This window comes from Poecilia latipinna, unplaced genomic scaffold (genome assembly GCF_001443285.1).
Source record: "Poecilia latipinna isolate Pla-1442-1.1 unplaced genomic scaffold, P_latipinna-1.0 Scaffold1034, whole genome shotgun sequence".
Lineage (NCBI taxonomy): Eukaryota > Metazoa > Chordata > Actinopteri > Cyprinodontiformes > Poeciliidae > Poecilia > Poecilia latipinna.
Genome location: NW_015113650.1, coordinates 242,219 through 266,611, shown reverse-complemented (window position 1 = coordinate 266,611; position 24,393 = coordinate 242,219). Strand labels below are relative to the sequence as shown.

The following is a 24,393-nucleotide window of genomic DNA, read 5'->3' as shown; positions in this document are numbered from 1 at the left end:
GCACAATCAAATAACCGTCTCTGGGTTCTTCACAGAAAAAATCCAGGAAGGATTATCGTCCGTATTTTCCAAACTATGAGCCGCACCGGACTATAAACCACAACCCAAAGTTTTTTTTTAACCAGTAAACATTCACCTATAAGCCTCAGATATCTCTGCCGCTCCAGGTTTTCCACAGCGATGCAGCAGCAGCAGAGACAGCCAACATCTGAGTCATAACAGGTCAATTGAATATCACATTTATTAGGATTGAAAAATAAAAAGTTGCCAAGATTAGATTTAACTGAACTGATTACGGTAGTTTCCAAACGGAAACTGTAACAGTAAAAGTTCTGATCCTTCGTGTTGCTACTAGCATGAGCTAAACGATCAAGCAGAGTCTCTGTAAATCTCAGCTGGTTAATGAGACACAACATTTAATTTTCCCCTGAGATTCATACATAATTTGTGAACAGAGTTAATATCTAACATGTTGTTCTTCCATATAAAATCATTTCCCTTCATGTCCAGCTGGTCAGTAGAAATGGACTCAGCCTCCATGTTGGTCCTGCAGCAGGTTGGAGTCAGAGCTCTGACATCACAGGTATTATGAACCTAAACTATGTTTATTATTCATCATTCATTTATGGGCTAATCCAGTGTTTTTCTCCCCTGGTCCTCCAGTCACTGCCCTGCAGCGTTGAGGCATTTCCTGCTTCAGTCACATGATTTCAGCTGATGGCTGATTAACAGAGTTGAGCTGAATGATGGGTTGAAGCAGATCTAAAACATGCAGGTCAGTGAAGACTTTATCCTACATTATGACTGTATTCTTGTTTTATTTTATAAAAACACAAAGCCATATTATCTGAAAAAACACTATAAAAACATATTTTACTGGATATTATTGTTAATATTGTTGTTTTGAGACCATTTTCAAGTATTATAATGGTAACAAGGTAACAATGCAAGGTCACATCTCAAAGATCAATAAACTTTTAGTTCTACTGAATGTTTAACACGAACAGCAAAACATTTAAAATATACAAAATAAATAAATAAAATAGGAATAACAAATAAAATGAACCACAATGTCTCTGGAAACAAAATGATCCTTCAGGAAAAAGCCAGTTGAGACCAAAACACCAACTGAAAACTTTTATCATTCAGATTTTAGTAGAAAAGAGAAATACAATAAATCAGGCAAATGGAAATTATGGTGCTCATTTAGCCAGAGCTATAGCGCCCCCTGCTGCTAAAGAGTTTTTCATCAAATCGATCTGAGTCATTTTAACATTTTTTATCTGTTTATTTTTTTTATTGTAGCTAATTAAATTATACTGATGTCTTTTAAATCCAAAAATTATTTATTTTTCTATGAAAACATTATGACAACAATATGATTAATACAGATAAAACATTTAAATTATGATATATATTGTTTGTATTTAACAGCTACAATTTGTGTGTGTGTGTTGTTGGTTGTTTGTTTGTTTGTTTGTTTGTTTGTTTGTTTGTTTTTTTTATGTAGCAAATGTGGCTTTCTGCCCAGGGCGGCACCACGAGCAAAAAACAGAACTGCCGTCAGGGAGACGGCGCCCCCTTGTGGTGTGAACACCGTAATGAAGTATGGAGAGTGGCAGACAAATTCAACGGGACTAAAACAACTTTCTGCTCCTTCTGATTGGACTAATAATTTAATCTTTGTCTATAATATTGAGTTTAAATTGTTCACTAATTTTTTTTTTTCTAATAATAAACCAAAACACCAAACAGAGTTTCTGGTTCAGTTAAAACTCAGTCAGACTCTGTTGGTCCAGTTTGGTGATTTTACTGATTCATCATCAACAGAAACTTTATGAGGTGAGATTTTACTACCCCTCAACAACAGCGCCCCCTGTGGTCCAGGTTGAAATCAGCCTGATGCTCCAGTGACCTGAACTTTAAAGGTTTTTAATACTTTATATTTTACTTCAGTGACAAACTGAGTTCCTCTGCTGCTGTAGCGGCTCGTAAACCCACATCAGTGGTTTCCTGTCTGACTGTCTGTCTCTCTCATCTTTATGGAAAAAGTTTGACCCACTTTTCTTCAATGTCAAGGTCTGAACTTTGACTAGACCATTAAATCCCTGTGTTTCTTTCCTCTTTTAGCCATTTTGTTGTGGGTTTCCTGCTGTGTTTGGGATTTTTGTCCTGCTGATGACCCAGTTTGCACCAGGCTTGAGCTGTTAGAAAGATTATTGTTATGATTTAACCAGGAAAATCCATCCAGACTTAAAGTCTCATGTCTTTATCAGTGTTCTGAACAAAAACAACCTTAAAATTTATAATCTGGGATCAACCCCTGGATGTTGCCACTGGCGGAAACGACAAAGAGGATGACAGGAAGTAGTTGAAACTGCATGTTGTTAATGCCTTAATGTGTAAACAAACTTATTCACATGTGATTTTAATTCCATTCCTCAATTAACTGAAACATTGAAATGACAACATTGTGTTTTGTTGATGGTAGTGGAATAGCAACCAAGTTTAGCACACAGTAGTAATGGAAAGGCAGCTAATGATGCTCATCATTAGCATTTCAGCAGCAGCTTGTTTCCAAGTTAGTCTGTATTTTCACCACAGCTGGACTGATTGTTGTCAAGTTTCCAAAGAAACTTTTGTTTTTTCCGGTGGTGGAGGCGTAGAAACCTCCTGCTATGTCTGGTGAAATTCACCAGATTATCTGGTACCAGCCCAGATAATCTGCTGGGACCAGATTATCCAGATTATCCCCTGCAGACTGTCATACATGGTGGTCTGTATTGGACTCGTGTTTTCTGCTTTTGGACAGAGAAACTTGCAGCCCGTTTTTTCCCACGTTTTGCTCAGACGGCGGCTGATTGCAGATGATCGTTTTGCTGCTGCAGAGTTTTAAAAATGCTGCTTCTGCTGCACCAACGGCTCATATTAAGATTTTTTCCACAGATATGAGCAAGAAGTCGGTTAAGCCTCATTTCCTTTGACACCTGCCCCAGTACATCGATGACTGAACATGTAAACATGAACCTCAAGGTGACTGAAACCAACTGAGAGTCAGACTGTGGAGGAAACATCAACGTGTGGAAACAGAAAATGTTTGTTTTCCTTTGGCTGAATGACGTTGTGTTGATTTATTGTGAACAAAGTGATCAGATTTTCACCGTTTGGTCTCATGTTGTTGTTTCGGTCGTCAGTAAATAAAACCTGCAGCTGAAGCGTCTCTTCACCCTGAGCAGCTTCAGGATCTTTTTTCCGACCACAGGTTGAAGTGTTGAACGCTGACAGAAAGCGTGTGAACTTCACTTCCTGTTGCCCAACACAAACAGAAAGATCTTCATCTGTTTATAAAATACATATTTTTATTGTTTAACAGGAGAAAAAAGTCAATGTAAAATAAAAGTTCTGCTTTTGGTGTTTCATTTAAAACCTGTTCACTTTCAAGATTTTTTTAAAAGGTCCCTGAACGCAGCGTAAACTTGTTCAGATTAAACTTTTATTTTCTAGTTTTTAAAGTTTGGTCTCGCAGGTTTTCTGATGTTTTTGTGGAAAACTGTTTCAGCATCACCAGTGGCGTTGGAGGAAACCAGTGGAGGAAGTGGGAGGTTTCTGGTCTCTGAAGGCGCTCACCGTTCTGAACTCACTGTCAAGATGGAAATGGTTTTTCTGCGTCTGCTCTGTGAGTAAAACATGTTTTCAATGTCTGGATTATTGTTTTTATTGATAAAACAGCTTAAATTAACAGGAAGTTGATGGTCAAACTGTATAAAATGATTTTATTAATGATGTTTCTGTGTCTGATAAAACTAACCTCGTTGTTTCTCGTAGTTCTGACCTCTTTGCTGTGCAGCTCGACACATCAAGGTCAGTAAACTTTAGAGAAAATTTACTTCCTGGTTGCTACGGTGACACGAAGCATCACAGACTCTGTGTGGGTTAAAATCACATATTAGTGGTTATTTATTTATGGCAGTATTGTGAACTAAAAGAGTTTTTCTGCCTGATTAGGATGAAGTTTGATTTGCTTTCTTATTTCTAAAAGTTGCCTTTGTGTCACTTCTGCTCTGAAACGGACCTGAAACCAGGACAATAAAACAGGATGAGAGTCCTGGTGAGGTCACAGCGGCGCCACTACGAGCCTCTACTCAGAGAAAATGTCAGCTTCACAGTTTGATTATATTTCAAAGGGCAGGATTAAACTTGTTTGATGTAATACGAGGTGACGGCTTGTCTTCAGGCCTGAGGATGCTGCTCTGGTTTATCGGGGTGAGAAAGACTAAGCTAAAAGCTAATGTTCTGAATTTACCTTTAATCTGTGAGATTATGACTGAAATGCCCCCAAAATGAGATGATCTGTCATTCGGTGGAGGTCTGAGTGGCGTCCCTGCTCTGGACAGACGGATAGAGTCCAGACTGATCCTGCCCTCCTCCTCCCTGTGGGAAGAGTTCAAGCCAGTCCTGCTGCTAGCAGGTCTGACTGGGAACTCAGAGACCGGTCATCTGGTCTGGGGACAGCAGACGACCCATCTGCACCGGTTACCTGTGTGAACCGACCTCAGAGCAGCTACTGACCCTTTGCTACTACGTGACCTAATAACATCGAGGCGCCATGATGGACATCGGAAGTGAGAGACAGGAAGTGACTGTGATTGTTTCCCAAGTTGTTGTGACTTGTTGAAGTTAAGCTAACATGTCAGTTGGGTCTCTAGTGTTTACTAGAGTTTGAACTAGTTATCTTAACCAATTACGTGTTTGTTGATTTGATCATGATCAACTTCAACTGAATTTATGCCACATGATTTATACCACTAAGAAGAAGCAGCATGCTTCTTTAAAGTCTAGACACGTTTCTGTTTTTCGTACATGCTAGGCTACATGATGGTGGGGCGTTTTCTGCACAGCTGCTAATGATTAGATGGACCTTCTCCATGATGCAGTACTGACTGCCTCTTACTAATCTCTCCTATTTATGAACTATATGAATGTTAATGTTCTCACCTTATAAAAGTGTTTGCTCGAAACACAGAGGGCTGTCAGTTCTTGTCGGCTGTATTGTCATATCTTTCCTCATCAAAAGGTTTACGATAAAATGATAAGTTTGGTTTGCATCCTTGTCTGGTTGTGCAGCCGGCTGTGCAGCATCTTATGAGCATTTTTAAAGTGATTTTAACTGAATAAAAGGGATCTTAGACTATCAAAACACAGTGATGACGGAGAGGACTACTTACAAATAGTCCATAATCCAGGAGCAATAAACTCCTGACAGAACCGTCAAACCTGAAGTCCTGAAGTTTGGCTTTAAGCATTGATCAGTTTCCCTTCCTTCCTTTGCAGCTCGTCTTGTTGTGGATTTCAGCTCCTCTCAGCTTTTTGAAGGAACCCGGGTGACTCTGAAGTGTGAGGCGGACGACGGCTCTGAAGGATGGACCATGAAGAGAAACACAACCAAACGCCAGTCAACATGTGGAGACGGCTGGGGGAAAAGGACCAACTCCTCCTGCACCATCGAATTCCTCTTTGTACAGGACTCTGGCCTGTACTGGTGTGAGTCCATGTCTGGATCCTCCAGCAGCAGCAGCAGCATCCAGCTCTCTGTCTCTGGTAAGATCAGACTGTGGAGTTAGTGTTGCTGTGTGGAAATGGATGAAATGCTGTAGTTTGTCTCTGTGTTGAGGTGGATCAGTGATCCTGCAGAGTCCTGTCCTCCCTGTGATGGAGGGAGATGACGTCACTCTGAGCTGCAGAGCAAAGAGTCCAGCCCACAACCTCCCAGCTGCTTTCTATAAAGATGGTGTCTTCATTGGCAATGAGTCTTCAGGTCACATGACCCTCCTCCATGTCTCCAGCTCTGATGAAGGCCTCTATAACTGCAGCATCAGCGGTCAGGGAGAGTCTCCATCCAGCAGGATCTCTGTCATAGGTGAGAAAATACAAACAAAACACAGAAACTTGAGAAAACTACTGAGGGAAAAGTGATGAGGTGATGTTCTCAGTGAATAATGAAATTATGTCACATTTAAAGTTTTTCTTGATAATCTAGAAGTCATTGTGTTTCATAAGCCACACCTGAACTGGTGGATACTTCAGGGTCCTCTGGGTACCACCTGCTGATGTAGACAACACACTGAGCTGCGGCTCATCCTAAGAACTGATCCCTCAAATCCACACCTGAGGCCTCGATAAGAACAGTCAGGATGGAGACTAACTGGAACCTACACCAGTATAGCATTATGATGGTAAATGACCTGTATCTGGGCTTTATCAAGTTCAGAGGACTCCAAAGCGTCACACTACATCCAGTCATTCACACTGATGGTGATGAGCTACTGGATAGTAGCCACAGCTGCCCTGGGGCAGTCTGACTGAGGCCAGGGCCCTCTGAGCGCCGCCAGCAGACCAGAAGGGTGAAGTGCCTTGCCCAAAGACACAACGACAGAGATGGACAGAGCAGGGATTGAACCAGCAACCCACTCATGGTGGGACTCCTACCACTGTCATCACCAACCAATCATCAACGGTATAGCAACTGAGAGCAAATATCACTTCTTTGTGCTGGTTTGTTCGCTTTTTGTCCTGAAGGTTCAGGTGTTTGAAACTGTTAAAATAATCAACATGGAGGTTGTAACGTGTTTGTTGAGGCCCAAACTGAACCTGTAAACATCAGAACATCTCTGAACCAGCAGCTGCTGTGGTTGGGGTCAGGCAGAACGAGTTCAGGCACTGCATGTAGCAATACCAAATAATTCTCACTCTTTTATTTCTGTAGTCTGATCAAGGTGTTCTCACTTATTAGGTTTTCCATCTTATAAGCCACTAAATATGTGCAACATAAGCAACATTGTCCAACATTGCACTGCCACACATTAATAATCTCATGATTTAAAGAGATGTGGAGAGAAGTTACCCAAAGTGGTTCAAGGAAGTCGCTGTTTTGAACCATTGATGAGGTCATGGGGGGTCGTACAGGCGAAGGCCGGCCATGCCGTTCAACCCAACCAATGAGCTGCGAGAGCAATGAGGAGCGGGAGTTTAGCTGGTCTCTCAGATTGTACCAACCCAACCAATGAGCTGCTGACTCTCAGATTGTACCAACCCAACCAATGAGTTGCTGACTCTCAGATTGTACCAACTCAACCAATGAGTTGCTGACTCTCAGATCGTACCAACCCAACCAATGAGCTGCTGACTCTCAGATTGTACCAACCCAACCAATGAGCTGCTGACTCTCAGATTGTAGATGAAGTTCCTTCTGCATGTTGCCTCTCAGCTCCTGCTGAACTCAGAACATTAATTTAAAATGTGTTTTATCTACAGCCAAACCTGCAGCCACCCCGCCATCCTCCGGAGCCGCGCCCTCCACCTCTGGCCCCCTACAGCTCGCATACACAGTGCTGCGCCACCTGGTGGTGTTCTGTCCATACTTCATCTCAACCATCATCATGGTGTCGTTATATCAGCCCAAACCGTTTGGTAACTCTTTAACTTTCTCATCAAAGATGAAACTTCTGACTCACAATAACATCAGAGTTGACTGTTTGTGTTTTAACACTTTCCATGTCTTTGACAGCAGAAACCAACCTGGAAAGTTCCCCACCCACAGAGTCTGAGCCAGGAATAGAGGTCAAGGTCGAGGTTACTGCAAAGAACTGTGTGTAATTTCAGAGACAATGTTCCTGTCAAAATGTATCAAAATGTATATTTCATGATCAGTTTATTAAGCTTTCAAAGGTACTGAAGCCTCCCTTTATTCTGAAGGGGAAAACATGTTCCTTAAACATGTCAGAGATTTTAAATATGAGATGCAGACTGGACACCCTAAAGGAGAAAACCTCAGGAAGTTTCTGAAATAAAAAATATTATGAGAATAACACAATATCATCTGCATAGAGGAAAATCCTTATGAGGAAAACTGTCAGTTTCACGGTAAACTTTGGCGTGTTACAGCTCTGTTACAGCGCCACCTGCTGCTCATGAACTAGACTGACATGTTTTTATCGTTTATAGTGACTTTAATATATGATGACCTTATATTATTTGTTGTAATATTTCATGTGTTCATAAAAAATAGACATTTATAAAACTGAACTTTTACTCTTTTTGTGTTCTAAATGCACAAATGGGATCATAACATGGAGGGTTGGGAACTTAACTGGTTCTACTGGGCAGACTGGGACAAAGTTGTAACATCAGAGCAAAAGAAAATCACATGTGGGATTCCTCAAGGGTTTGTTCTTGGCCCACTTTTATGTATGATTCACCTATATAAGATTTTAAAGTATGACTGCATTTCTTATCACACCTATGTTCCTAAAACTCTTAGATCTTTACCTGGTCCAACACGCCTGAATCAAATGGCTGAATCACTTCCTCAAGTTCTCCAGAGTCCTGAAAAACCCTGATTATTTGACTCAGGTGTGTTGAAGCAGAGAAACATTTAAAAGTTGCAGAACCTCAGGCTGGATCAGAGAACCCCGATCTACAGGATGTGAATGTTTTACACCTAAATCAATTTCAGTTACCTGTCAGAACCACAGAAACAAGCCAACCAGGTCTAGCATAAAAAAACAGAGTACCACATTACTGAGATTATGAGAATAAAAATGTTTTAAGAGATATTCCTCTAATTTCTTTAATGAAATAAACAAATTAGCCTCCCTTAAAAAGAAAATCCACAAGCTACAGATTTTACAGACTGGTAATTACAACTTATTTAATCAGAATGATGTGATTTTATTTATTACACACTGATTCTACCTGCATCATGTCTAAGTAAAACATTTAAACAAATTCTTTATAAACTGAATATATGTGAAGTTGTGTCTTACAACAAAATGTGTTTAAGCTCCTAAATTCTTTATTTTTAATAAGATTAATATCTAGAATACCTGGAGTCATGTGAAGAGATCTACAGTACAGAAGAAGAGCAGCAGCTGGAGAAAAAAATGTTTGTTTAACATTTCAGCAACACTGCAGTTTGATGTTTTACATCATAAAACACAAAAATAAAGTCAGAAAAACATCATACAGTAACCAAATGAAAAACCAGCAACAAACATTAGATTTTAATGAGCTAATCATCAATATGCATCAAATATTTTGAGCAATGTTTCAATTATGGTTCAAAAACAACTCCAACAGGTAGGATTCTGGCCTTGATCCAAATATTTACTAAGCAAGCTACATATTTGGCTACAAACTACATAATTAGTTTGCAACTAAAGGAATACAGATTTTATGGGATGCCATTTGTAAAGTTACATAATTTAACATTAAAAGCAATAAGTTGGCTTATTTAACAAAAAATATATATGAATATTTTTGCTCTGACCAGAAGTTTAGTCAGCAAGTTACTTATTTAGTTTCAAATATATATTGAGGAAGCTAGATAGTCTTTGTAATTGCAAAAATTCAACTCCAAACTAAATATTTAGTGTTTAATGTTTGGTGACGTTATGTAAACTGAGTGCACACGTGACCCATTGACAGCCAATGAGCATGCAGCTTCTCAGACAGAAGTTGTTTGCTTTATTTAGACACATTTATTAAGCTGTTCTCACAGTAATTTACACTTCAACAGCCATGTTCTGCTCTCTGTTCATCTGACCAGTAGAGGTAACAATGGGAGCTGGTTCCGGTGGCCCAGAGGGCAGATATAAGGCCGAGCAGAGTGTTATTTTCAGGGAAGCCATCGGACACGGTCCCTCAGGGAGACACCAGCAGAACAGCAGACAGCAGGGACAGAAAGGCGTCGCTGGAAAAACAAACACAGTCCAGATAGTTCGGCTTATCGGTCCGTTTAATGAACGAAACCAGATTTCCCAAACATTCAGGACCAACGACCCGCGGCGGCGAGGTCCAATAACTACACAAACCGAACCGAACCCGCCCGGTACCGGCTGCCCACCGGCTTCCTGTCATTTAACACAGAAACATCTCCCGTGTCACGTAAAAACCACCAGAATCTTCGAGAAAAGGTCCAAAAAGCCGAACCGGTACCGCTGCTGATGTAGAGAGAGCAGTGACCTTCTCTCAGATCCTGTTCGTCATGAGCCTGGAGCCGACAGCAGACACGTCTTCCGCTGGGTCGGGTGGCGCTGCCGCCCCCTGGTGGCCAGGAGGAGAAAAACACTAGGTTTAACGTTTCTTTATCATTTTATTATTCAATTACACATATTTCAACAATGTTTACAGAGTGTTATTTTAATATTTTACATTTCTCCTCAACTAGTTAATAACACTTATACTTTTTACACAATATCTGATACATTTTTGTATCAGAAAAAAACAAACAAAAAAACAAAAAGAAAAAGCAGTACCTCTCAATTTTCCATGTTTAAAGTTTCTCTTTCAGTTCAAGTCAAGCTTTTTTGTGACATACATCAGCAACAAAGTGTAAAGATTTTTCTGAAGATTTTACAGAGGCCATAATACGCAGACATATTCAATAAATTAGAATATTATTGAAAAGTTAGTTAATAATAGTCACTATTTGAAATGAAATATATGAACTAAATAACAGATTGATGTTTTCAATCCTTTATTTCAGTTAAGACTTACAGCTAATAGTGAAAATAACATTTAAGATTAGAATATTACATTAGACCAATAAAAACACACATTTTAATACAGAAATGTGAGCTTAATGAAACATGTTTAAGGTTATTATTATTTCCATAAACTTGTTGGATTGTTTTACAGAGACAATCAGATTTTGAATGGCGACCTACACGATGTAACTCCCATCATCCGCCACCAGGTGGAGCTATAACGTGTCCGCTGATCTCCACCCGGAGTTTAAACTGTCAGATCCTCAAATAACTGATGTTTTCAGACTTTTTCCAAGTCAAATCAAGTCTTTAATAATTCATATCATCACAGCTTTAATAATTTTATTTAAAGTGTTCTTACATTTTAGCACTAAAATATCCCAAGTTTACATAGAAAGAAAAACTGCTGTAATGCGTGGAACCTCCAGCAGGGGGCGCTTTTTCATCTTTAAATTCACCAGAAAACTTTAAAAATAAATATGAAATTAGAAACTCTCCTCATCTTGTTGGTCTACTGTTTATCCTCCTCATATGACGTCATGTGATCGTCAGCAGAAACCAGAGAAGAAGAGAAGCCTGTTTGGTAATTATAGCGTTAGCAGGAGGGAACCAGCTGTAAATCACAGGCTGAGTCCATAAACCCAGGAATCCAGATGTGTTCTGGTTCTGTGCAGCAGATGTTTGACATGAATCATCAGGAAGTCCCGCCCTCCCAGATGCATTTACCTTCTGAACCCCTGGTAGTTTCATCTGTTAGACAAAATATTTAATAAATCATAAATATAAGCTTTGAACCAGCAAGAACTCAAAACTCAATCAATTTAATATTTATATCTGTTTTTTAACTATTAAAAACATTAAATAAATATATTGTATCAGTTATTCATCAGGTAAATGAATAAAAATAAAAATTTGACTCATCATTACAGCTCAATAACTAATCAAAATAACATTAGTCACACAACCAGCCAATCACCTTGTTGTCTAGCAGTGTTAGCCCCGCCTACCCCTTTAACAGGTAAAGCAGACAAATAATATAAAAACAGGATTATAAAATGATTGTACAAAATGCTGATATAAAATGTTTTCATCATGATGAATTCAAAACGAGTTTCATAAGTTTTGCATCAATTTGTTTATTAGAAATTATAAAAATGTTTGCATTTGTATTACATTTACTAATTTAATTAGTAAACACTGGTTATTTTAGTTCCTATTATATAAAACACATAAATTTGAGGTAAAATATGAATATAAAGCACCAGATTTGCTCAGATTCACATAATTATACTCACTTTGAGAGAAGAGCTAATTAAAAAGAGAAACAGGTTTATTATTTCACAGTTTTATATACATAAACATTGGATATTACAGTACAATGTTATGAATAAACATTATTTAAAACAGATTATTTAACAATGTTTAACTATTTGGTCTGAAAACTGTCAACATCAATAATCTGTAATAATGAATTTACAGGGATTATCAGCAGATTTCACTTCTGTTTCTATGTTATTAATCTGATCTGTTTGGAAATGTGGTTTAAATAAATAAAATGTATCAATGGGAGCTCAGTCACAGTAACTCATCATATTTCATCCAAACAGGAACCAGAACCAAAACAGGGCGGGACTTAAAATCACCGTGGAAACAGCAGAGGCAGTGAAGGTGGAAGAAGCGTTAAAGCCGTTTCTGTTCTGTCGGAGTTTTTCCCTCCACCTGTAAACGGCTTCAACACCTGAGGGGTAAGAAAACGCCTCGACCTCACCGACCGCTGGCTCTTCCTCCTCACCGCTTCCTGCTGACCTCAGGTGACTCTGAGGTCAGCAGGAGGCGACATTTTAAAAGTAATGCAAACGACCAAACAATAAATAAATAAATCTGATCTGAGCATCGAGATCTGCAGCCAGAGATGGAAAAGTTTCTATCCAATTAGAAAACAGCAGACCGGCCCTTTAAATGAGATCCCACTGATGATGTCATCGGCACGCCCCTCGTCTCAGTGTGACATCATCAACCGCAATCTGGCCTCGTCGTCCGGGTCTTCGCTCGGCCTTCAGCAGCACCTGCACACATCATCATCATCATCATCATCATCATCATCATTCTGATCAAATTCTGAATATTTATAATAATCTTCATCATAATCATCATGTAACTTACTTTGTCCACTGACTGCGTCTCCAAGGTAACCTGTGTCTGCCTCCACCCCTGCCCACCTGTCCGGCTCCAGAGGGCGGAGCCATACCTGAAACAGCCAATCAGGGTCACGCTTTCACCCAGCACCATCCAGCAGCAGACTGGTTAGAGGTCAGAGGTCACGGCCGCTGCGGTACCTTTGGTCCCGTCCTTTCTTGCGGACGAATAGCTGCAGGACTCCCACCTGACGCCCCGTCAGCCAATGGGAGAAGGAGAAGCAGGCGTCGCCACGGTTCCACGGAGGGAGAATCTGGACGGCCAATCGGGCGCCTCGGACGCTGCGCTGGCCCTCCTTCAGCTCCGGGACCGACAGGTACCGCCCACCTGGGCCAGGAGGCAGAATCACTCTGGGCTCATGTTGCTCCACAGAGCTGCTGATGTCCAGGTGTCGTTACCTGCAGGAGCGTCCACAGATTCCCAGGACAGATCTCCGTCTCGCTCAGAGATCCAGCTGCAGACGCCACGACTGAAGCTGCAGCGCAGATCACCGGCCGCTGCAACAGAGCAACGGAGTCAGAGCAACGACAGAGTCAGAGCAACTTCAGAGTCAGAGCAACTTCAGAGTCAGAGCAACGACAGAGTCAGAGCAACAACAGAGTCAGAGCAACTTCAGAGTCAGAACAACTGACTCTGAAGTTGCTCTTTCTCTGTTGTTGCTCTGACTCTGTTGTTGCTCTGACTCTGTTGTTGCTCTGACTCTGTTGCTCGACAAACGACAAATTTGTTTTGTTGGAGAACTGCTTAAGGTAAACCCAGTTTCCTCTCAGACTTTAATAATCCCAGTAAATGTGTTAAAAACAGAAAAACAAATGTTTTTTGTCCATCGGTTTAACTTTGGCAAATCAAATCTTTTCATTTAACTCCAGTTCATGTTTAAATAATCACTAAATTAGTTGACGATTACTTCAATAATCGGTTACTCGCGATTGATCTGATCAATCGTTTCAGATGCCATAAAATGATCCAGTCCACAGCATGTGGCATTTTTTATCTATATAATATAGATGAATTGATTACTAAGTGGATCATTAGCTGCAGCTCTCCTCTCCTCTGAGTCGCTACGATAAATCTGGGTCATCGTCTCCAGTTGTTCTAATTTTGACTGTAATAGGAGAGTTTGGGCCAGTAGTTGTTTTCTTGCAGCTAAACTCTGGCTGCTTCAGCTTCATGCTCTGTTGTTTTTCCATTTCTCTGCAGATTTGAGCAGAAACCCAGGAAGCGGTACCGGGGTCGTCCTGAGCGTCCTGGGCCGTGTTCCCCAGCTCGATGTCAAACTCCCAGACGTGGTTCTGTCCAGGCTGCCGAGGAACTGAAGCACAGGAACAGACCACAGTGAGCAAACGGCAGCTGCTCCTCTGATTTATCTACTAAAACTAATTTAATAAACATTCATATGAAATGTAGACATTTAAAGCTGCAGTGTCTAACTTTGATTAAAAAAGGGTTTTTGATGTATTTGTTAAAATTATAATTATTTCATGACAGAATGAGATAATCTGTGAAAAAAGTCGCAGAAACACACTACAGACAGAATCAACCAGTCAGAGCCAGGAGGAGGGCCTTAGCGCTCTCAATCTCTCTTGTGTTCAACCCCTCCTCCTTTCTCTCTGCGTTACAGCTAGCTAGCCACAGCATAGCCTGCTACAAATGCTAAGGCTAGTTAGCATAGCCACTGATGATATAAATGGTTTTCCTGTAACGATATGTTGATTCTCTACTATTAAAACATTTAGCAGCACGTACACGTGATTGATTGACAGCGATAAGATCCACCTCCTGGCTCTGATTGGTTGTTTTTCTGGATATTTTCACAGATTATTTGTCTTATTTCAAACTGTCACAACATGGTGGCAGTTTTAATAAATATGGAATAAAAAATATTTATGTAAAAGTTGCACACTGCATCTTAAACAACCTAATCAATAATTAATGAATATATCTGGAAATTAAACTCTTTGTTAGTCTAGAAACAAGCAGGCAGAGGGCGGCCTCACTGTGAACGTCTCCTCTCTGTCTCTGCGTCACGTCCTTGTTGATCCGGTTGTTCAGCGTTGTCGTCACCACGGCGCCGGTGCTGGAGGGCAGCGTCGTCGTTGCTATAGCAACCGTAGGCTCAGCAGCAGTCGTAGCGGCGGTAGCAGGAAGAGGTGTGGGTGTGGTCGGAGCGGCGGTAGCTGGCACGGTGGGCGGAGTTGTTGGGACAGTCGTTGCAGGCTGTGTGATTGGGGATCTGGTTGTCATAGCAACAGTAGAGGTAGCCATTGAGGTGGTTGCTATGACAGTGGTTGTCAAGGCAGCAGTAGTTTGGTAAGCGGTAGAGGAGACGGTGGTAGAAGCAGAGGTGGAGGTGGGAACAGTGGTGGTGGTGGGAACAGTGGTGGTGGGAACAGTGGTGGTGGGAACAGTGGTGGGAACAGTGGTTGTAGTGGGAACAGTGGTGGGAACAGTGGTGGTGGTGGGAACAGTGGTTGTAGTGGGAACAGTGGTGGGAACAGTGGTGGTGGTGGGAACAGTGGTGGTGGGAACGGGGGTGGGAACAGTGGTGGTGGTGGGAACAGTGGTAGGAACAGTGGTGGTGGTGGGAGTTGTAGTTCTGGGTCTGTGTGGCTCTAAAGTCACTCTGAGGATCCCTGGAGATGAAAAAACCCAAACCTGTGAGCTGATGAACAGAACTCAGCAAACAGCCTGAAGTTACAGGTTTTGAGTTTTTTCAGACATTTATTTGAATAAAATTCTTCTTCATTGATTTCTTTAAAGGTTTAATCAGCTATCAGGACATTAACCTTTAACCTTTAACTGTCTAAAGGTTTAGTGGTCGGGTTCTGAGGAGTCAGAAATGGAGTCGTTACCTTTGCAGCTGCCATCTTTACACCGACACTTTGGAGAGGAAGGATTCAGGGAGCAGAACGGCCGAGTGTCTTTATCTGGACACAAACAGAGGAAACATCTTTATAACTTTATCTGATAGTAACTACATCACTCTGTGTCCAGGAAAAACATTCAGGTAGTTTAGTGTTAAAATCTGGTGTTTCAGATTATTAATAATAAATTTTACAGCTTTAAAACCGTCTGGATCTGAGAAACAGCAGCTTGGTTTCCTGCTTTAATCAAAGATCTTCTATGTCTGACAGGATGAAACCGTCAGTTAAATTTAAGAAGTAAAACTGGAGCTTCAGATTAAAATGGAGCTTCAGATTAAAATGGAGCTTCAGATTAAGCTGGGGCTTCAGATTAAACTTCAGGTGGAATTTTTACTTTATTCTTGTATTACTAAGACTGTATTCTTTTAACATTATGAGTTTATTTTCATAAAAATCTTATCCTGACTTTTATATTTGTTCACAGAGTTGACCTGAAATCAAAGCCCAAATAAACAGAAGCTGTAAAACTCGATGGTTAAACAAGATGGCCGCCCTGGCTGCGCTGACATCACTCTGATTTATGGAACACAAGGAGCAAATTGGTAGGAAAATATCCTGATTTTCCAAAAATTCAACCATAAAAAAACAAAAATTTGATTAATCAATCAAACAGATTGATCGCCCAGCTGTGGGCTGAGATAGTGATTTGCTTTGCTCTTTGGTTTGGTCGTTACTAATCAGGTGATTTTTGAAGTTGGATGAATGTAATGTAATTTATTTTGTAAAGGAGTTTAAGACAAATGCTCACAGTGGTTTTGTCTCTGTTTTGTGCAGATGAATGAATGAGCGTTTGTGGTTTTGCAGTGTGAATCTCCGCTGAGCCTCACCGATGCAGGCGTAGCGCCCGTCGATGAACATCAGCTTGAAGCCCAGGTGGCATTTACAGAAGAAGCTCCCGAACGTGTTGACGCACTTCCTGCGGCGCGGACAGGCGGCGCCCAGCGCGCACTCATCGATGTCTGAGGAGAGGCCAGCCGGCGGTGAGGAAACAGAAACCAAACCGGGTTCAACCCGCCCAGAACCCAACACTGACCCACACAGGAGCGGCGGTCCGGGCCCAGCCGTAACCCTGGAGACGGACAGGTGCACCGCACCTCGCCCTTCATCACCTCACAGCCATACTGGCAGTTGGCATGGAAACAGGTCCGCACATCTGAGAGCACAACATGAAAACGATTCAGGCAAGGAATCAGGAAACGGTAAATCGATTAATCACGATTAATCGGTTAACAAGATGTCAACTAGGCCTGTTGCAACAAGCAATAAATCAATTTATCAGTTAATTATATAATAATTTATATTTGCATGATTTCTCTTTCTTTCTACAAAAACGGTGATAAAAGCCTTCAGTCTTTTTAATTTTTTAGCAGCAGATGCATCGTTTGCTACAAATGATCGATGTTCAATAATGGGATGCTGTTAATCTATTTTAGTCTATAAAATTAATTATTTATTTACATCTTTTAACGTATTTCTAATATTGTACTAAAAAGGAAAATTAAAAAATTAGCAGAATGTGCAATTTTTTTGTCTGATTAACTAATTAATCATCAGAATAATCGATTAATCGTCAGAATAATCGATTAATCACCAGGATAACCAATTAATCGCCAGAGTAATCGATGATTAATCGTCAGAATAATCGATTAATCGATAGCTAAAATGGTTGTCTGCGGCCTGAGTCGCAGCTGAAGGTCTGAAGGTCTCTCACTCCTGCAGCTGCCATCTGGCTGCAGGGCGAAGCCGTCCAGGCAGAAGCACTTGAAGCTGCCGGCCGTGTTCATGCAGCGGTGCTTACAGGGCCGCGGCTTCACTCCGCACTCGTTCAGGTCTGAAACACACCCACAGCACAGAGGTCAGAGGTCAAACGTCAGCCTGAGAGCTCCTCTTTTCTCTCCTTTCGCTCCTCACGTCGGCCTGTTGGATTAACCTCTGACCTCTGGCTCTGTTAATGACAGGAGGATTGAAACGTGTGTCTGCAGGTTGAGCCTCCTCATCCTCAGCAGGATGATGGTTAAACTGGGAATGAATCGTCTGCCAGAAACCAGTGGGTGCTTAAAGTCAGGATGTGAGTCACATTGAAGCCTCTAATCAGCAGATGGTGTGTTTCTGTGTGTGCGTGTGTGTGTGTGTGTGTGTGTGTGTGTGTGTGTGTGTGTGTGCGTGTGTGTTTGGGGAGCTGCAGGTACGACACGCTCTCACAGGTTAAACAGCCACTGCAGGAATGTGTCTGTCTGTCTGTCTGCTGCAGGAATCCAAACCTTCCCAACACGTCAAACCTGCGTTCACCTGGACGCTGCGTTACCTTGGTTACAGGCTTTTCCGGTGTATCCTGGGTGACATTTGCAGCTGTCTGGTCCAACGCAGTCTCCATGTTTGCAGCCCTGCTGACAATCAGCTACACACACAACACACCCACGCGCACACACACAGACACACACACACACACGTCAGTGAACATGCGACGGGTCGGTCATGTATGAACTCGTCCAGCGGCTGACGCCGGATCGTTTCCCAGCGTCTAATCTTCCTGGAAGCTGCTGCTGTTCTACATGTTTTCGCTCATTAGCAGCGAAACCCAAACAGATTCCAGGAAATCCTTCGGGCTCGTTCCCGGGTCTCCAGGCGGGTTTCACATAAACGACCCGTCAGTCGGCGTGCGGTTTGTTTGGGTTTGTGTTGACAGACGTCCTGCCTCTGTTCCTCCACCGCAGACAGACCGGCTGCTGCTCCCTTCAGGTGGTCTGAACTGAACCGCACCAGGACTTCAGACGAGTCCCAACACCAAGAACATCATCCATCTATCTCTGCAGGGCGACTGGGCAGGAGGAAGGTCACACCCTGAGGACAGGTTAGAGACCAATTCACCCAGCAGTCGTGTATCTGGACTGTGGGAGGAAGGTGGAGAACCCAGAGGGGGAACGTGCTAACTCAATGCAGAAAGACCCCAAAACAGGATTAGAACCTGCAACCCTCCAACTCCAAGGCCTCAGTGCCACCAGCTGCTCCACTGTGCTGGTTCTTCTAGTATCAGTGTGTGGAAAACTGCAATCCCATCAGACAAGCATATCGATTTATCAGTGCAGATCTATAACTTTCATATCCGCCTGGCAGGTTTGGGAATCTTTGAGTCTGATATGAAGTAACTGGGAGGAATCTGAGTTAACCCTTCGTATTCATAGAGGTTTGGGGTCCACAGCCACCAACGAACACATGAAGTTTGCAAATATTTGATTCCATCTGAAAATGCCAATAACTGCCTGTTTTAATGACTCAAACACCAAATATACCTTAAAGTTCATTCATACGTGCAGTAGAAACTGTCTTAGCGCTACAGCAGAAGCTAACGAGGGCGTTTTGGCTGTAACACACCAGACCTTGGAGTTTAACATCTCTGATCTGCAGTCAGTTCAGCCAATCAGCTTCACAGAAAATAAACGTCGTTCCTGGACTGGATGCTTATCAAACACTAGCCAGTATCATGTAGCTCTGTGTTGAGGTATCTCAGCCTCCCAAACTGAATTTTAAAAACATTTTCATCTGTGAGAAGATTAATAAATCGGCAGGTTTTCCAATCCATGAATGAAGCCGACTGTAATCCAGAGATTTATAGAAACAACAGAATAAATTATAACAGAAATATTTTTCCTTAATTAATCTTAAACATTTTATCAGATCTAGGTTGGTTTTGCTGCTGCTCATGATTCAATCATCTGTCTTCTGTTGTACTGCTCTGCAACAACCCCATGTCTAAAGTTTTATTGTTGACCGTTAAGCTTTAACTAGACCGTTTCCTCTGGTTGTCTCTGAGCTGCTGTGATCTCGTTTGGCCTCCAGGTTACTGAGGTCTGATCTAATCTAATGTCAAACTTCTGTTTATGAGCTCATCATCACTATTAATCAGTGTTTTACTGCCTTCCTGGATTTACTTTGTCTATTTTTATGCATTTAATTTGCTTTATAAATGAATCTTCCTTCCTTTATTTACTAATAATCTAATTTATTGCTGCGCTGTTGGTCATTTGCAAACACAACTCTGGTTTATCTCTTCAGCTTAGGAGCTTTTCATGCCTGAATGATTCCATAAATCAGAGTTGAGGTTGTAGGGAAATAATCTGAATGTTTGTCATAAATCATTCAGATAAACTCTGTTTACACTCTGATGATTCAGTAAATCCCCAGAGTCTGGTGTCGGATCTGGTCTGAATCATCCTGAACTTCCTGTCGCTGTGTTGTCGTGTCCTCACGTTGACACCGGCCCCGCCCCGTCCGCCTCCAGCCCCAGCAGCACTCCACGCCGTTGCCATAGTGACAGAGGCCGTCGGACAGCACCGCCTGGTCGGTCCAGCTGCAAACACAGACGCACACCAGTAAGCAGCGTGTTTGCGTTTCCTGCAGCTGGATTCATTAAAACGCGCTGATTAATTTCCTGCAGCGGGGTGAGTGTCTAGTCAAAGCCCGCCCCCCTTCAGCCCGGTTCCGCTCGGAGTGTTTGGTTAGCGTCAGCTCGGCTAGTCGAGACCAGCAGAGGAGCATCCTGACATCTCCAGTTTCCTGGAGCCTGTCCTGACATGAGGAGGCGGCGGCGCCTCGGCCTCCTGCGCATACTTTCCATCCCTCTGTTTGGTTTTCCTCTTTCGGTCTGGAGACCCAGAAACTCCCACTGCCTACAGAAACACTCTGCAGAAACACTCTGCCTACTGAAACACTCTGCAGAAACACTCTGCCTACTGAAACACTCTGCAGAAACACTCTGCCTACAGAAACACTCTGCAGAAATACTTTACAGAAACATTCACTCTGCTCCAACTTTTCTAGTTCTTTCATAAAAACCACAAAAATCAAAGCGTTTTATTGTGGTTATAACTAAAAGCGTGAAAGGAAATTATTATTCTGACGATTAATCAGTCAAAATTATACATGCTGCACATTTTTAACACTTGAGTGTTTTATGCAACATTAGAAATACATTTAAAAATGCAAATTGGCAATTCAGTTTCATTTTTAAATAAGATGAAATAGCATTGTCTTAGTGAAAACTTGATAATTTGTAGCAAAATACGCATCTGCAGTTAAATATCAAAATATCAACATGTGAAAATCTCAGACCTTAACATCAATACAGAGACTGATCAAGAGATTAATAATCTGACAGAAAAAACTGCTTCACAGGGGATTTTACTTTTATTTTTACAGAATTTGAATCACATGAATCTAAAACTATACCACTGAGAACTTTTTTATATTTATAATCTTAAAAGCAACATATAACATGAAAAGCTCAGAACTTTCTGCTCAACTCAGTACGACCCAAAAAATAAACATTTTTACCAATAATCAATGAGAACTGGATAAAAAAGCTGCTTAGGAGATTTACTTTGCATAATCTGAACAGTGAAGCTAAAACTGCCACTGGAGGAGTTCTGACCGGAACATGTTTACAGACAAAGAAGGTTTTTTATTTTAAATGCAAAATGTTTATTTTTTGGGACTTTGTCTTATTTGCTGCTCTGACTGTGTTGTTCTTTCAGTAAATGTCCTTTTTGGAATCTGTATACTTCAGTTGGCAGTAAATAAATCACTAAGTTAGTTCACCATTATTTAAAAAATCGATTAATCTGCGATCACATTTTAAAAACTAAATTATTTTACAGCTGACGCAGTGAAGACTTTCTGTTCAGTAACTCTAATTATAAGACTGTATTTTTATAATAATAATAAAAATATTAGTCTAACCAGTTCAACCAGTTAAAGTCACCAGAATGACCCACCTGTCATGGTCCAGACTCTGTCCCTGGATCAACATCCAGAACCCGGACAGGAGAACCAGAACCAGCATCCTCCTTCCTGAGGTTACAGAACAGGGAGGTTTTCCAGTCCCAGTGCTCCCAGTGCTCCCAGTGTTCATCCGGGTACAATCCAGTTTCCTGACATGCTGTGAAGCTCTAGCCGGTCAGACGAACCCTCCTGCTCTGTAGCCTACCCAGTTTAACCATTAAAACCAGTTAGAAACCAGCTCCATTCCTCCTCCGGGACTCTCCTCTCTGCCCGCTGAGCGCGCGCGCTCCGGTAGTCTCTCCTCGCGCCGCCTCTGATTGGTCGGTTGTTGGTACCGGTGAGAGTCGCGTGCCGCTCCGGGTTCAAACAAAGGAACTGGTTTGTTTTTGTTGTTTCCTCCCGGAAACGCGCCACCGCCGTCCGAACCCGGACAGAACATGCGGTTCCTCCGCAGCGAGGGCGGCCTGAAACCCGAACCCAGAGAGGGCGGTACCGGGAACCCTGGAGCCACCAGAACCCACCGCCCCGGGCCGCAGGACTCTGATCTGATCCAGAACCGCAGGCTGCTCTGTAATTCTGGAGACCAGAACCCTTCATCCGTCTTTATAGGTGATATTTATGAAACCCAGACCGGCTTTAATCTGGTAACGGAGTTCTAATCAGCACCTTTTGGGTCTCTTTTACTAGAAACACGGGGCGAGTTCATTTTTAGAACCCAAAAACAAAATGTTTCACTAATAAAGTCCAAAGGTCAGGCTTAGTGGGGCTGCAACGGTTATTTCAGTAATCAACTACTCTGACGATTAATCGGATAAAAAACCGGCCACATTCTTCAGACTTTCTGTTTCATCACTTGAGCCTTTTTTAATATAATATTAGAAATGTGCAAGACGCAAATAAACAAATAAATTCATTTTTAAACTAATCGATTACTAAATTAATTGATAATTATTTTGTACAAAAGATTGTTAATTATTTGTTCCAGCCCTTAAGTTTGTTTTTTCTTTATCTAGGTGTTTCATGTGTAATGCCTTTTTCTTCCACTGGGTGGCTTCTTGTTTATACTTCACTTATGGACATGAGCATTCAGTGGGGCGGCTCTCAAGGCAGATTTGTTACCTCTTTATATCGTGTGCGTCCATTGAATGTAAGTGGTACTGTTGATGTCTAAGAGCTGTATTTGTATATTGTCTTGTCGAATGTTATGGTCGCTTAGTGTGGTTTGTTCGTATTATGCAGAGCTAGAGTTAACTGTTTAGGTTAAGCTAATAAGCTCAGTTAATTAGACGCAGCTGTCGCTGGTGTTGCAATTTCCGACTGAAATGCCGTGTTTCTCTTGTATGTTTTGTAGTGTTACGCTATTATCGGTCGGATTGGTTGTTATTTAAGTGTAGAGCATTTACAGACAGATACTCATGGTTTGTATTTGTTTGTCTTTATAGGAAACCACACATACTCACATCTACACACACGCATGCACCCATACACACATAATCTCATCTACAAGCGCACCCCCTCGACTCCTGCCTGTTATATGCATGGATGAAGCTGGAAGTTTATTAAAGTCATGTTAAGTCTAATTCTGGACTCGGACGTTCTCTCCTTTCAATAACTCACCTCAACATATATAACAGCTGTCCTAACCCGACGCCTGGAGTGATTGCTTATCCACAACAAAATCAGCTTCAGCCTTTAATACATATTTCAATAACTGATTTATCACAATCATTTTAACGCCGACTAAACACTTGGTAAAAAGTTATCTATCTAAAAACGTTCTGCTGATGACTGATGATGCACCGGCGACTGTAGAAAGGAACAGCTCACTTCAAACAAGACAAACTCTCCAGATGAAGACAGAAATAACTTTCTATAGAACTAAAGCAGACAATGTTAATGTTAGCATAAAGAGGCAAACACTGAAGCTTTGAGCCACAAATACTTTCAATACAGAAAGTTAGACAAAAATAGAGAAATTAGTTAATTCTGCTGAGAAAAGAGACTCAATAAAACATGAATATCGGGTCTGGCAGTAGCTGGATCCATGTCTGCATCCAGGAAAGAGACACGGCTGAACCAGGAGAACTTTCTATGAGAAAAGAGAGTTTACAGAACTGATGCACCATCGGCTTTATGAAAGGGACAACAATGAGTCTGGAGTATTAATATGATATGAAATAAACAAAAATAGAGAAGAAATCAACAGAAACACCAAATCACTGAACCAGGAGAACTTTCAGTGGGATCACAAACTAAAGAAACGTTTAAGGATCGAAACATACCTTCACCAAAACATAAAATATTTAAATCAGTTTTCATTTTATAGACTGATGTAGAAGATCAGTTCTCATGATAAATAAAAACGGATAAACTTTTTTAAAACCTGCCTTTTTAGGAAAGAATCAGAATATTATTTAAAAATGTAAATATTCCCTCTAAAATTGTTCTTAATAGATGAAGTTCTTGTTCTTGTGTTTTAAACTGAGATTATTCAACAGTTTTGCTGCTCAAACGATTCAGTGGCGCCACCAGCAGATGGATGTGGGAAATGCCCCCATAATTTAAATTTACCCCCCTATTGTCTCCTCTGGTCTGACATTCATGTTACATTTTTTAGGAATATAAATAAAAATCCTCCAAAATCTGAAAGAAAACTCAAGAGGACAGAAAATGATTTTATGGATGTTTGATCTCTTCAGAAACTTTTCTAATGCTCAGTTAAAGGCAATTAAAGCTAATTCAGGAGCTACCAATGAGTTTTATTTTCATAAAATATAAAGTTTCATGTGTTAATTTATTAACTTCATGTCAAGAAATGAATAAATATTTTAATTCCCTCTCATTTTTAAACGGAGTAAAACTCGCCATGCAGTGACAGTTCCCACCAGCAGAGGGCGGTGTTGGTTCATCCCTGGATTCGTCACTTCGGGTTGAGTTTCCTCCTCTTCCTC

The 24,393-nt window shown here is 41.3% G+C and overlaps 2 protein-coding genes and 1 long non-coding RNA gene across 7 annotated transcripts; 2 read left to right on the top strand and 1 right to left on the bottom strand.

The window, feature by feature from the left end:
- The first annotated feature begins 255 nt into the window (after positions 1–255).
- LOC106958978 (uncharacterized) lies at positions 256–2,397 on the top strand. The gene is made up of 3 exons (XR_001427263.1): positions 256–583; positions 664–775; positions 1,511–2,397. It is a non-coding gene; the product is annotated as an uncharacterized LOC106958978 (long non-coding RNA).
- Positions 2,398–3,408: 1,011 nt separating this feature from the next.
- Positions 3,409–8,082, top strand: LOC106958977 (high affinity immunoglobulin gamma Fc receptor I-like). Of its 2 annotated transcripts, none has more exons than XM_015051177.1 (6): positions 3,409–3,676; positions 3,826–3,861; positions 5,332–5,598; positions 5,672–5,917; positions 7,312–7,467; positions 7,568–8,082. In XM_015051177.1, exons 1-6 carry the CDS (start codon positions 3,535–3,537, stop codon positions 7,651–7,653), a joined length of 933 nt encoding a protein of 310 aa, XP_014906663.1. In that variant the 5' UTR covers positions 3,409–3,534; the 3' UTR covers positions 7,654–8,082. The 2 variants fall into 2 exon arrangements, with proteins under 2 accessions (XP_014906663.1, XP_014906662.1); XM_015051176.1 differs by having other exon boundaries at positions 3,410–3,676; positions 7,565–8,082.
- Positions 8,083–11,660: 3,578 nt separating this feature from the next.
- LOC106958975 (nephronectin) lies at positions 11,661–22,262 on the bottom strand. 4 transcript variants are annotated; one of them, XM_015051173.1, is made up of 14 exons: positions 21,436–22,255; positions 19,912–20,012; positions 17,970–18,062; positions 17,376–17,495; positions 16,698–16,817; positions 16,492–16,623; positions 15,593–15,667; positions 15,323–15,373; positions 14,738–15,232; positions 13,969–14,052; positions 13,139–13,237; positions 12,881–13,067; positions 12,708–12,792; positions 11,661–12,610 (listed from the first exon to the last, which is right to left on the bottom strand). In XM_015051173.1, exons 1-14 carry the CDS (start codon positions 21,570–21,572, stop codon positions 12,524–12,526), a joined length of 1,866 nt encoding a protein of 621 aa, XP_014906659.1. In that variant the 5' UTR covers positions 21,573–22,255; the 3' UTR covers positions 11,661–12,523. The 4 variants fall into 4 exon arrangements, with proteins under 4 accessions (XP_014906659.1, XP_014906658.1, XP_014906660.1 ...); XM_015051172.1 differs by having other exon boundaries at positions 14,738–15,373; positions 21,436–22,256; XM_015051174.1 differs by lacking the exon at positions 19,912–20,012 and having other exon boundaries at positions 14,738–15,373; positions 21,436–21,526.
- Positions 22,263–24,393: the final 2,131 nt, after the last annotated feature.

What these genes read in the sequence shown, in the direction of transcription:
- LOC106958977 (XM_015051176.1), top strand. Translation starts at nt 3,535, where the DNA reads ATGTTTTTGTGGAAAACTGTTTCAGCATCACCAGTGGCGTTGGAGGAA. An exon ending in GGTTTTTCTGCGTCTGCTCT is followed by an intron (nt 3,677 to 3,825) that starts GTGAGTAAAACA and finishes TGTTTCTCGTAG; the next exon opens with TTCTGACCTCTTTGCTGTGC. An exon ending in CATCCAGCTCTCTGTCTCTG is followed by an intron (nt 5,599 to 5,671) that starts GTAAGATCAGAC and finishes CTCTGTGTTGAG; the next exon opens with GTGGATCAGTGATCCTGCAG.
- LOC106958975 (XM_015051172.1), bottom strand. Translation starts at nt 21,572, where the DNA reads ATGAACACTGGGAGCACTGGGAGCACTGGGACTGGAAAACCTCCCTGT. An exon ending in GGACCGCCGCTCCTGTGTGG is followed by an intron (nt 16,624 to 16,697) that starts GTCAGTGTTGGG and finishes GCCTCTCCTCAG; the next exon opens with ACATCGATGAGTGCGCGCTG. An exon ending in AAGAAAGGACGGGACCAAAG is followed by an intron (nt 12,793 to 12,880) that starts GTACCGCAGCGG and finishes TGGCTGTTTCAG; the next exon opens with GTATGGCTCCGCCCTCTGGA.